Below are 13391 nucleotides of genomic sequence, written 5' to 3'. Positions count from 1 at the left end.
GCTGCTATCTTATCAACCCTATGTTCACCTCTGCCTTCTCCATTATTTTTTAATGTTTGTTTATTTTATTTTGTATTATTTTTCTCCCTTTCCTCCCCCCTGTACTAGGTGTATTTGTTTTTATTCTCTGTATGTGTCTGATATAATTAAGAATTGTCAATGTTGTTGGAATATGATGGATTAACATGTTAAAACCTGATGCTATACTGTGTAGCGACTGAGGCAAATCAGACACACAATCGCCTGTTACATTTAACAAATATGTTTTAAATGCTGTGTGCTTAGTAACAGACCTTCCCCCAACACAACAGAGAAAGGTCCTCAGTGACCCTGGATACCAACTAATAAGACGTTTTATGGCTCTAAAAAATGTGGCCACATGAAAAAGGCCATAGTTAAGACACAAAGCCTGTAAAACACACGCTTTTGCCTCAAGTTATAGATAAAACGTCTATAAATTAACATGCACCCCAGGACATTGTACATACGCATATAACTGTCTTGTAAAGTGTCCCTTGTATGTTATTTCGTTTATGCATGTCTTATGAACAACTTAGTAGTTCATGTAACCTCATATATGTCGTGTCTCCTATCAAATTAATGCTCGCTTCACGACTTTTATGTATGTCAATTCCTCGTAGGAGGCAATGTGTGTTTGTTGCATCAATTGGAGTATATATGGGCTCAGGAATCTTGAATCTTGATCGAAACAAAGAGCCATAAATCTCCCACAGAGGAATTTCCCGCTGGGAAAGCCCAACAATCCCATTGGTCAACTCGACCATCGAGGCTGGGATTTCTCTAAGACTCTTAAAAGAGACACTGCAGATCCACGCCCTCTCTTCTTTTCTTCCTGGCTGAAACATCACCTCATCTTGGCCAGCAGGCTAGATAAGGCCTACACACACAGCCCCAAGTGTGTGTGTGTGTGTGTGGGACAGGAATCCAGATGCCACCACACCAGCAGGCCCAACTCTTCACGTGTGCAACTTCCTCAACCTCGATGGAGTCAAAGCAACCATGCAAGTTCACGCTTAACACGGAAGGAAACGATCGCAACTGCAAAACCATTGGACGGAACCAGCAAGACTTTCTCCTGCGATTGTATATCTGGACGCCTTCCCAGGCAAGCACAAGTAATGTACTAAGAAATACAAATCGCTGTGTAGTAAAACTGTAAACTCCTTTGCTCGGACAAAGGAGCTTATCAGGGATGGTTCTCCAAGGTTAGACTCTTTGCATAACTTCATCCATCTGTTCTGACCCGGTTCTTCTAACCACTTTAACTTTGCCTCTTGCTATGTATGTTTTGTGTATGTATGTCTATTTAATCTTGTCCGTGATTTAGTTATTAAAGTTTGTGCACAATATATGTTTGGTTCTGACTCCCCGCTGCAAACAAATTGTCCCTTAAATGATTGATCGTGTTATGCGCTCTAAGCGCTTATTTAAATACAAAGGAAGAATTATTTTTCTGTGGCCATGAAAAATATAATTTTCTTAGAATTAATTAATAATAAATACTGAACATTCATAGGATGAACTGGTTGATTGATTGTAATGTTACATCAAGCTACATCAAGTTAATCTATTTAACTGATTCAAATATTCATAATTAATCACAATGAATAATCATAATGACTTATGAATAATTATTAATATTTCCCCTCTGAGCTAATTCGCTACAACTGTATTGTATGTTGTGGTTCAAAATAAAAATATAAGTAAAAAAAACTTTCAGCTGTTCAACCACAGATGTAGTAAAAAGGTTGAGAGTGGGTGGACTAGTTTGGAAGTAGAACATTCTGGTGGGTCAAATTAAGAAATATTGGTAGATACTGTCATTTGCATGTAGAACAATGGTGGTTTGACAAGTCTGCTGATCTTAAAAAAACATACTTCTATAAATAAAATGTTATTAAAACATAATTTGAATTAGTTAATTCAATTAAAAATAAATTAAATAAGACATAGACATTATAGACATTGTTACAAAGTGCACTTTTTAAAATTGTGTTAAGAAGCATAATGAAAGTCGTCCCCTTGGAATTATAAGGTTCTATCTGACGTTTTTGTCAAAATTGAGTTATTCACATATTCTTATTCTATGACAACTTATTTACATTATGTGATGTTTTTTTTTTTAAGTTGTGTACATTTTGGGACTTTTTATTGAAAAACAAAAAGGTTCTATCTACAAAGTCGAACTCTGACTTGGCTCTATAAGGTTCTATCTGCGTGAGCCAATCAGCACTTCGAATGCACAGAAGAGGACCAATCAGGATCAACTTTATAGGTTGTGTCGCCGGCTTTTTCCTTGACAGGAAAGATCGCAGACACACAATATCTGTGAGGATTATGGCACACAATGCAAAGTTTTTAAGAAACCTCAAGATCGACAATTTTATTGACGATCTTGTCAAGGACAGCAGCCCGAATTCCAGGCATCACATATAGTCAGTGAATCATTTTTCAATGATTATTAAACTTTATGAATTAATTTGCTGAAGCATGTCTGTTTTCTTGCAGTTTTTAAAGTCTTAAAATGTCTTAATTTTTACAATATTAAGCCTTAAAGGTCAAATAGTAAAAAGTTTAATTGATGGGGTCTTAATTACAACAATAAACATTAGCATGTTATTTCAGCCATACTGATGTCTAGAGAGAAAGACATTTTACCTGGCCCACTTTAGGTGGAATAAAATCCTGCTCAGATGTATTACAGTAGCTGCTTTCCGTCTAAACAAAAGAAAGATGAACAATTTCTTCAATAATGTGTTTAATTACCCACCAAATTGGTACCAAAAATTTACATCTGCACTGGACAAAATATTTAGACCTGCCTAGCTTAATTTGAAATGTCCTAAATACATGGAAGTGCTAAAAATATGAAATAAATGTCAAAAGAAAAGATAACATTTTACATTCCAACACATGTTGAGACATTGTTACAACATTATTTTTTATATTTAATGTTCAAATAATGGTTTGGCAGATAGAACCTTATAATTCTAAGCGAAAAGTGTTTTTTTAGAATTAGAAGGTTCTATCTGCATTTGACCCATTCCAAAAATCCCCATTTACAATTTTGAGAGGATTTTGATATTGTATATTTAGAATACATTTAGGGTCCCTGTTATTTTCATGTTTGAAAGAAACTTGTTCCCCATATACATTTTCCTATATGTAATGCAAAAACTTTGAAGCTCAATATCTCAAAACTGCTCAGAACGCAGATAGAACCTTATAATTCCAAGGGGACGAAGTGTACTCTATTTAAGTGGCCTTTAATTTATTGTATTATTTGCAAGTACAGTTTCCTTAAAATATACTTCTAAAAATATACACTACGAATGCACATTCATTACATCACAAAGGGTCACTATTATATGGCAAAAAGCAGCTTGGACATTATTTTATTTCACACAAATTAATGGATTTTAAATGAATGTGAGGGTGAGTAAAATGATTTTCATTTTTGTGTGAACTGTTGGTTTTTGTACAAATGTGAGAAAAGCAGGGCTATAAAGGGTCACTTTATAGGCTATATGGTAAGGCCCCGCTCTAAGTGTCTAAAGGTTCAGGTTGACTAAGATTGTAGTTTTCCACCTGAAGGTAAATAATTATTTATGACATTTGTATTCATATTTTTATTTGAATGTATTGAATGTTACTATTTTGTTTACATGCACTCATTTCAAGCATGTGTGTATACAAGCTGAAATGATAGAATGGTCACATGCTTATGTTGTGTTGAGAAGCATAGTGTGCATCGGTCTGTCTTTATGTTTATGTATGCGGTTGACCTAAGCAAAAGCATACATACATTTGCACCTGTGTCTATGTGTCCTGTCTTTGACATGCCTGATCAGACCCTGCATTGGTCAAATCTCTTGTCTATCTCTAGATCCTATTTCACACAGATTTAGAAGGTGCAAAGGCAGCACTTCTGGTATTTGCATTGATGGCCTTGTGTCTTGTTTGGGCTTTGAGTATATCGAGTGTGAGAGAGGTTGTGTTTTATGGCTGCACAATTGGTAAAGGACTGAACGCTCTGCATTTAGACGATGTCTCTGATTTAGACTCGTATACATTACAATAAACTTGTTGCTGTTCCTGCAGCTTGCCGCCCAGGTGCTTGATGATCTTGAGGATGAGGACATTGGATTCGGCCTGGTGGATTCAAAGAAAGAGAGAGCTGTTGCTAAGAAGCTGGGTAATCTCTGAACCCATCCTATGAATACATCTGTCCATAATCTTCCATTTCCAGCAGGCATTCTCAACCCTGGTCCTCGAGGGCCACACTGTCCTGCAGAGTTTAGCTCCAACGCTAATCAAGCACACCTGAACCAGTTAATTAAGCTCTTCAGGATTACTAGAAAGCTACAGGCAGGTGAGTTTGATCAAGGTTGGAGCTAAACTCTGCAGGACAGTGAGCCTCGAGGACCAGGGTTGAGAACCACTGATTTACAGCATGTAATATACACAGATCAGGCATAACCTTCACAATATTGTGTTGGTCCCCCTTTTGCTGCCAAATCTGAACTTCACTAGACCCTTTAAGGTGTGCTGTGGTATATGGCACCAAGATGTTAGCAGTAGATCCTTTAAGTACTGTAAGTTGTGAGGTGGGGCCTCCATGGATCGGACTTGTTTGTTCAGCACATCCCACAGATGCTCGATTGGATTGGGATCTGGGGAATTTGGAGGCCAAGTCAACACCTCAAACTCGTTGTTGTGCTCCTCAAACCATTCCCGAACCATTTTTGTTTTGTGGCAGGGCGTATTATCCTGCTGAAAGAGGCCACAGCCACCAGTGAATACTGTTTCCATGAAAAGGTGTACATGGTCTACAACAATGCTTAGGTAGGTGGTACGCGTCAAAGTAACATCCACATGGATGGCAGGACCCAAGGTTTCCCAGCAGAACATTGCCCAAAAAGGAGGCAATTTGAGCTACAGTAACTTGTCTGTTTGATCAGACCACATGGCCAGCCTTCGCTCCCCACGAGCATCAATGAGCCTTGGCCGCCTATGACCCTGTCGTCAGTTCACCACTGTTCCTTCCTTGGACCACTTTTGATAGATACTGACCATTGCATCACGGGGACCCCCCACAAGGGCTGCAGTTTTGGAGATTCTCTGACCCACTTGTCTAGCCATCACAATTTGGCCCTTGTCAAACTTGCTCAAATCCTTACGCTTGCCCGTTTTTCCTGCTTCTATCACATCAACTTTGAGGACATGAAATGAAATGTTCACTTGCTGCGTTATATATCCCACCCACTAACATGTGCCGTGATGAAGAGATAATCAGTGTTATTCACTTCACCTCATATGTCATAATGTTATGCCTGATCGGTGTAATTCTTACCTTTGGTTTCCGTAGCCATCAGTCTGTTGAAGTATATATGCTGTTGGAGAACAACAAGTGAAAATAAATGCTCTGTATCACAGAAAATGACATACTATGTTGTTACCTAATGGGACCTTATTATAAATTATTACCGTCCATAAAGGTTGTCCATATTAACTCTGGTCTTCTGAAACCTGGCATTAGGTTTTTTGTTTTTTTCCTCCAGCAACAGGCTGAAATTGCATTTGTTAAAGTCATGTAAGTTTGAAATGAGACTGAATGAATGTTTAAAAGATTTTCGTTGTGGGATCTATTGCTTTAATGCAATTTGCACAAGTAGAGCATGTTCCTTGATCAATATTAATTTTTGTTACTAAAACAGCGCTCTTATCATCAAAACATTTTGTTCTGATTTTAAAATTAAAGTTAGGGCTATGACTGGCTGATAAAAAGGGAATGTCTTGGGTAAATCATTTCTCACAAATGTTTATATAGCAACCAGACCATCTATTATCTGCTGAATGAGCCAATCCATCAAATACCTTTTAAACGTTCATCAGACTTTTGTTTTCTGCAGGCCTGCTGGAGGTGGAGAGCATTTACATTTTTGCGGATGACGAGATCATTGAGTACGATGGCGAGTTGGCAGCTGACACGCTGCTGGAATTCCTATATGATGTGAGTGCTTATATATAATGGTTATAGATCATACACCTAAAGGTCACTGGTAATTGAGTAATTCTTCTGTCAGGTGATTGAGGAACCAGTGGAGATCATCAGTAATGACAGAGAGCTCAGAGGCTTTCATAACATCGAGGAGGACATTAAACTCATGGGCTTCTTCAAGAGCGAGAAATCTTCACGTTAGTATGCCATTGAGGGTTTGCCTTGTACAAACACTGATAAAAGTTCCAGATAATTTCAGGTTATGATTCCAGCCTAGGTTGTACTATTTTTCTAAATTTATTTTTAACAAGCAACTTCCATCATGCCAAATTTGTTATTTCGCAGACTTCATTGAGTATGATGACGCAGCTGAGGAATTTCATCCCTTCATCAAGTTCTTTGCCACCTTTGAGCCAAAAGTAGGTGCTTTTACACATTCATTCATTTAATATATTCATTGATTAATTTACAAAGGGAAACTGGCATGTGACTATCATGTCTGTGTGTGCACACCCCGTTTATTAAATGATAAGTAATTAAAGAATTCTTATAGAGCAAGTGAAAAACCCTTCTTTTTTTTTATTAATACTTTTATGCAACAAGGACGCATTAAATTGATCAAAAGGCGTTTAAAATGTTACAAAATATTTATATTTCAAATATATTCTGTTGTGTCACAGCTCTTCCCACAAGACTGTCTGCTTTAACATTACTCACATACAAATTATTATTAGGATTAAGTAGGAAAACATAAGTTGTCTTGTATGATTTGAAATTATAAACCCTTGAAATCAGACTAGAAGCCTTTAAAGTGTCCCTATTGTGCTATTTTAAAAGTTCCTACCACTTACGGCGCGTGTCGGAAACCAAATGCCCATATCTGAATTTCAGCTCCGGATCTTCCTCAGCACTTGTATGCAGAGGAGAGCTGCACCATGAAGCCACAAGTTAGTTTCAAAAGGTGATTTACTTTTTTTTACGCTACCGTAGACATCAGTGTTTATATCCAAACATAGAAATAATGATAATGTGTGGTTGAAAAGACTGAAGCTGTTTCATACCTATAGCCTACATAACAACTGCTCTTACTGGATCAGCGGCAATGCCAACACAGTTTTGAATCTTCGCTGTGATTGTACTTGTCAAAGATTTAATAGAAATAACCAAATTGTTGTTATTTAGGAATAAAATCATGTTGGTGTTTAAATCGAGATTGCGATCTTTTAACGATTCATCATGCAGCTCAAATACAGAGTGAAATTAATAGTATCCAGGGGTGTAGCACAAAATCCTGGGCCCTATGCATAGGCAGTCCTGATGGGCCCCCATGTTCCATGTTAAAATATATTCCAGACTTTTCAAAGGGCCCTCTCCCTAGACGGGGCCCTGGGTAGTCAGGTCCACTTTTCCCCCCACTACCACGCCCATGATAGTATCAATGCCAGACCAAGTTCTCATCTTTTGGAAGTGCATCAAAGTGGTTTTGCTTTGGCAGTGCAGAAAACAGCATCTTCTTGAAATGTCTACAATATGAAACAAACTCTTCCAGTCTCAGCTACAACTACAGTGTTAAAGACAGGTCAAAGTAGACGCTGTTCACAGTCAGCCAGTGAAGACCATAGGCTGGCATTATGCAGATTTGTTACAAACCTACGTAGGTTCGAGCAGGAAATAAGGCCCCGTCCCAAATAGCACCCTAAACACTTACGGCCTTACAAGGAGTCTTTACTTTGTGAGTCCACAAAAAAGTGCCACCTTTAGTTACAGTTGCTATGTCCGACAAGCCATGGCGCTCTCATGCCACACATCATGTTCTCACGTAGTGAAAAATACATTGTGGCGCAAACAGGACACTGCACAACAGGTCTTTCTTTTAGGAGACAATAGGCCCTATTTAACAATCTGAGCGCATGGTCTGAAGTGGATAGCGCAGGTGCACTTCCGAATCCACTTTTGCTAGTTTAATGACAGAAAAAAAGTATTGGCGCGCCAGGCACATGGTCCAAAAAGGTTATACCTAGTCTCTTAATGAGTCATGGGTGTGTTTTAGGCATAACGTGCAAAAAACCAATCAGAGTTGCATCTCCCATTCCCTTTAAAAGCCAGTTGCGCTTGCACCATGGCGGATTTGCTATTTACATGGCGGAATTTGCGAGCGGAAAGACAGACCGCTTCTCCAAAGAGGAATCCTTTTATTTTTTATATTTAAAAATGTTTGCAGTGTACGTGCATTGTGCACCCGCATATAGGCGCATATTACTAACGCAGCTAACAATAAATTCTGTGCCATTGACTTTAAATCAGGTTTTAGGGCCGGTAAACTCCATTTATACACTTTGATCTTTGAAACTTTGCAGACCTTTTACATTCACAAACAGCTTTTTCAAAGGTAATATCCCAAAAAGCATAATAGGGGTACTTTAATGAGCCCTGTATTCATTCATTGTGTCTGGTCTACGTAATCTCCGAATTTTCCCAGATTGCTAAGAAATTAAACCTGCAGATGAATGAAGTGGATTTTTACGAGCCCTTCATGAGCAAACCTGTCACCATCCCTGGCAAACCCTACATTGAGGAGGACATCATTAACTACATTGAGGATCACGACAGGTGAACTCTGATCAGCTGAAGAGAAAAATTAAATAAAATCACACTTTTCCTCAAAAGTCTTTTCAGAAGGATGCTTGAATAAATCCTTAATACAAAATTTCTCACTTGTTACTCATTTTTTATTTTAGACCAACTCTAAGAAAATTGGAGCCCCACAGCATGTATGAGATCTGGGTAAGACAAAGTCAATCCAAAACTAACAAAGTCTATATATGGAATTCAAAAGAGTTTGCTTTATATGTTTATCTTGCTGTTTATGTGCAATATGAGTCTTCCTCAGGAAATGTCATCTTTCTGTTCATATTTACATATTGACATATTTAGGGAGTGACATTATACAAGTTTTTGACCACATGGTCCTAACAACAGTTTCATGTATACAGTAAAAACCCATTCACTTTGTGAGAAAAAAAAAGTGTGAAACTATGAAGACCATTTCAAAATTAAATAATTTTTCTACATTAATTTAATATCTTGTTTTGTTTTTTGTTTACAAAACTATATGCAAAACTCACCATTATAAACTAGTACTGTAATCTCAGTTAAGCTCATGATTTCTGATCAGTCTTGGAAGAAGACTGAAACAGTAATATTATTAATTAAATAATATTATTAAATTACAATATTTTTATAATTTGATTTATCTGAATTTAACAGTCATTATGTTACACTCAACATTTTAAATTAATATCTTAAGTGTATGTTTTTTTAAAAGTCTTAAAATCCTTTTTTTTTTTGCCTCTCAAAATATAGTTTGAAAACAATTATTATCACTTATTTACTTAGTTGGTATGTATGTTTTTGTAATGGTTTTTGATTAGAAAAGGGCATACAGTAGTAGAGAGTCATTACGGTTGCATCCAGTGATTGCTCAGAAAATGTTCTTGTCTTATGTAATTTCATATGTAACACCTGTAATTATCATTATCATAACAGTTACTGTCTTGTGTTGGCCTTAGGAAGATGATATTAACGGACAGCACATTGTTGCTTTTGCTGAGGAGTCTGACCCTGGTAAACACTGATTTGAGTACAATAAGCCACTATTTTTGATAGTCTTTTGAAGGATTTCATTATACTGACTTTTCGGGACTCCAAATGATTGAATGTTGACTTTTCCCAGACGGTTATGAGTTCCTGGAGATCCTGAAGGAAGTGGCTCAAGAAAACACAGAAAACCCAGATTTAAGCATCATCTGGATTGATCCTGATGACTTTCCACTGGTATGACAAACCTAATATTGTATCCAGAAACACTAAACATACCTTTGATAACTCCAAGAACATGTTTTTTGAATGATGTGCCTTTTAGAGTACATCCATAAGGTGCCTTGGATAAAATGCTTTTTTTTCTATGAACTATAAGAGCTATATTGTTGTAATTTTTACATTTGTAATCTGTGCTTTTGTTAATATAGTGGATGCATACTTTCATAATTAAAATCAATTTAATGACATAGCCTACAAAATACATTATATAACATATACAACACATTACATGATCAGCTGTTAAAAATTCAAGCTAATGTAATGAACTCGTACAAAGGACGATTGAGAGCGGGTGCTTCAACACTCTATGATTTCTGTTTGACTCTGATGCCCTCTAAAGGAGAAAACTGACCACTGAATGAGTTTAATGAGTATGTAGCACACATCGTCTCTAAAAACCTCCAAGGAAAATGTGTTTTATTTTATATTCAAGATATAATAATAATCGGAAAAAAATGTGTATTTATCTTTATGAAGAAAATATCCATCCCCAAAAGGGCTTACTCAAAATGACAATTTCAAAAGGTGGTGACAAGAGTGATCGCTCATTTACAAATACAACATTTCACAGTGAACTACCATATGAACCAAGGTTTGACCTTTGACCCCTCTCCATCCCTGCAGATGGTGCCGTACTGGGAGAAGACCTTCGGAATTGACCTCTCGTCCCCTCAGATCGGTGTGGTGGATGTTGAGGATGTGAGAACATCGTTTTCTTTCATGTCTCTAATGCTGGTGATCATGCAAGTGCAATTTAGATTACATGTTTTTAGTCATGTCCAATATCCTGGCTTTGCAAATTGTGCATACAGTAAATATCCTTTTATGAAAATGGTTAATTTTGAAGTGTTTATATCCAAAAGAAACAATCTTGGGAGATTCTCTTGTGTATTTGGAGTGCTGCAGCAACATGCAATCGTGCAATAATAACGGTAATAATTACAGCTGCTAAAAAGTCAGTGTCGAGTCATGTCAAGTCCAAGTTGAGTGAGTCATTGGTTTTCAAGTCAAAATCAAGGCATTTTCTTCATTTTGTCAAGCGATTTCTTAAACGATCTCTGATAGTATCAGTCAGGTATTTTGTAAATTCAATTTATTTTCTGCTGGATGGAGATTTTTGATGTTTGTGATTATTATAAAGTGTTTGTCTGTCTCATTTTCAGTAACTGTCTCGGATTCATTTTCTCTGTCTTATTCACAGGCTGACAGTGTGTGGATGGAGATGGATGATGAAGAGGACATGCCCACCGCTGACGAGCTTGATGCCTGGATCGAAGACGTGATGAATGGGAAAATCAACCCTGATGATGAAAATGACTATGACAATGACAATGATGGTGAAGATGACGATGATGATGACGAGGATGATGATGATGACGACAACGAGGATGATGATGAGGATGAATAAATTCTTACCTCCATCTCAGGCATCACTTCGCTGTCATACGCGCATGTTTGTGACATTAAGAACTCAACAGTCTTTCCATATTCATGCCATTGCAAACTGAGCTGTTCTGTCATGCGGTCTGGAGAACATTTTGTCTTGTCTCATTGTTTAACTTCTCTGCACCAATATACTCACTCTTCAGAAAAAAGTAAACAACGTATTTGGGGATCAATCCACCTGTTTTTCTGCCCATGTAACATCTAATGAGAATGTGTGTGTGATAAAGAAGCGGGCGTTTGTTCAACAATAGAAAAGCCTTGTAACAACTATTTTGATATTTCTATTGACTTTTTAGAGCAGAATAAATTATGCTCACTGGAAAGTCTTAACCTTCCATCATCTGGAATGTCTCAAATAAAATTGAAAGGAGAAAATGTTTTCCTTGTTTTTGTCAAACATCAATGCAATGGGAAGAGACAGAAATCCCCATGAGGAAAACAGCTAAATCATATTAAATGATGTTTTTTGAAAATGTAAAAATCCAGAAAGTTTTCTGTGATGGGTAGGTTTAGGGTTAGTGAATAGAATATACCGTAAATCCTCTAATATAGGCCCGGGTCTTTATTTTACTCAAGCGCATCGCGGTCCAGGCCTTTATTGGAAGGAGGCCAGAATTAGAGGCAGGCCTCAATTTCTATTTGAGCAAATCAAACTACCAGTAGAATGACTAAAAATGAGATTTTGCGTCTATTTCAACCTATAAAATACTAGGTTCATTTATTGAAAACGTACAGTTACCATAACATTATGGTATGCATACAGAACATTAACAACAAATACCGGTAATTCAGGCTAAATTCCAGTGTAGAAATATGGCAACAAAAACGTAGCAAAAATAGGCTACAGGAAGTGCATTGTAAACACTTAACCATACACGGTGATAATTAGGTTATTGATTCATAACAAAAGGCAACAGACACCTTACCGCTCCAAAGTTTAACCATTCCTTTCTCGTTTGGTTTGAAGTTATAAAAAAAAAATCCTCCAATTCTGTTTAATCCTCATCCTTTTCATCTCTCCCTGTAAACTCCTCATCACTCGCGCCAGCCTCTACAACAAGTTCATTATTGTACAGCTCCTCTTCGTCCTCCTCATGTTCCGCTGCATGTTTGTTCTCATCCTCGCGCCATAAACGTTAGCCTACCGGACCCGGTGACTGAAGTCTCACGTGCGAGTCAAGAGTGAGGTGATTGACATGACCAGTACCCTGTGGTACTTGCATGTTACTATCACAAGCATAATGTTGAGGCCTGCTCAGAAAAACGTTGGTTCTAATAATAGCCCCGGCCGCTATTAGAGACCGGCCTTTATTTACCTTCGGTGACAGCGAGACCGGCCAATGTTGGAGACCCGGCCGCTAATGGAATACAGGCCAATATTAGAGGATTTACGGTATGTTTGTACATTATAAAAATCATTATGTCTATGGAATGTCCCCATTAAACATGAAAACCCAATGTGTGTGTGTGTGTGTGTGTGTGTGTGTGCGTTAGCGTGCGTACGTGTGTGTACTCAAGATTTGCACATGAAAATTGTAGACTTCCTTGTAGACTGCAATCCCCAAGCAAATATTGAAACACTGAATTATTTTTAACTGCTGAGTTCCAATATAAACAACTGAATCGAACACATTGACATTAAGAGCATAATATTTTAAATAAAAATTTATACATATTGTTTCCATGCCATACATATTATTGGCCTATACATCAACTCTATAAAAACTTTAAAGCTGCTGTCCGTAACTTTTTTTGTGTTCAAGATTTACAAAAATTATATAATGAGAATGCACAACATGAATCCATTTTCGTGTTAAATTCACTTGTATTTATGTATATTGATACACCGTTTACTATTTCATGAAACTATCAAAGTTAACAAAACCCAAGTGCCACCGGCACCTACAGGTTACGTGAAAGGACTTTATTATATTAACGTTAACATTTTTTAATATTATGCAGCATTATGAAAGAAGTCTCTTATGTTCTTCAAGCCTGCATTTATTTGATAAAAAACAGCAATATTGTGAAATATATTAAAATA

The 13391-nt window shown here is 37.2% G+C and overlaps 1 protein-coding gene across 20 annotated transcripts in view; it reads left to right on the top strand.

The window, feature by feature from the left end:
* Positions 1–13026, top strand: part of casq1b (calsequestrin 1b) — a 73701-nt gene extending 60675 nt beyond the window's left edge. For 3 of the 20 annotated variants that reach the window (XM_079810754.1, XM_079810746.1, XM_079810743.1), the window contains 10 exons: positions 4123–4216; positions 5934–6034; positions 6108–6219; positions 6368–6441; positions 8526–8632; positions 8761–8806; positions 9592–9646; positions 9756–9856; positions 10526–10644; positions 11103–12318. In XM_079810754.1, the coding sequence (XP_079666880.1) occupies positions 4123–4216; positions 5934–6034; positions 6108–6219; positions 6368–6441; positions 8526–8632; positions 8761–8806; positions 9592–9646; positions 9756–9856; positions 10526–10644; positions 11103–11184 (891 nt within the window). In that variant the 3' untranslated portion in view covers positions 11185–12318. Of the gene's footprint in view, positions 1–4122; positions 4217–5933; positions 6035–6107; positions 6220–6367; positions 6442–8501; positions 8633–8760; positions 8807–9591; positions 9647–9755; positions 9857–10525; positions 10645–11102 lie in introns of all 20 variants that reach the window. The other 17 variants (XM_079810761.1, XM_079810744.1, XM_079810751.1 and 14 more) reach the window with 11 other exon arrangements.
* The last annotated feature ends 365 nt before the right edge of the window (positions 13027–13391 follow it).

The sequence above is a fragment of the Gobio gobio genome (assembly GCF_949357685.1).
Source record: "Gobio gobio genome assembly, chromosome: 2".
NCBI classification, from domain to species: Eukaryota; Metazoa; Chordata; class Actinopteri; order Cypriniformes; family Gobionidae; genus Gobio; species Gobio gobio.
This window is presented reverse-complemented; position numbering and strand designations above follow the sequence as displayed.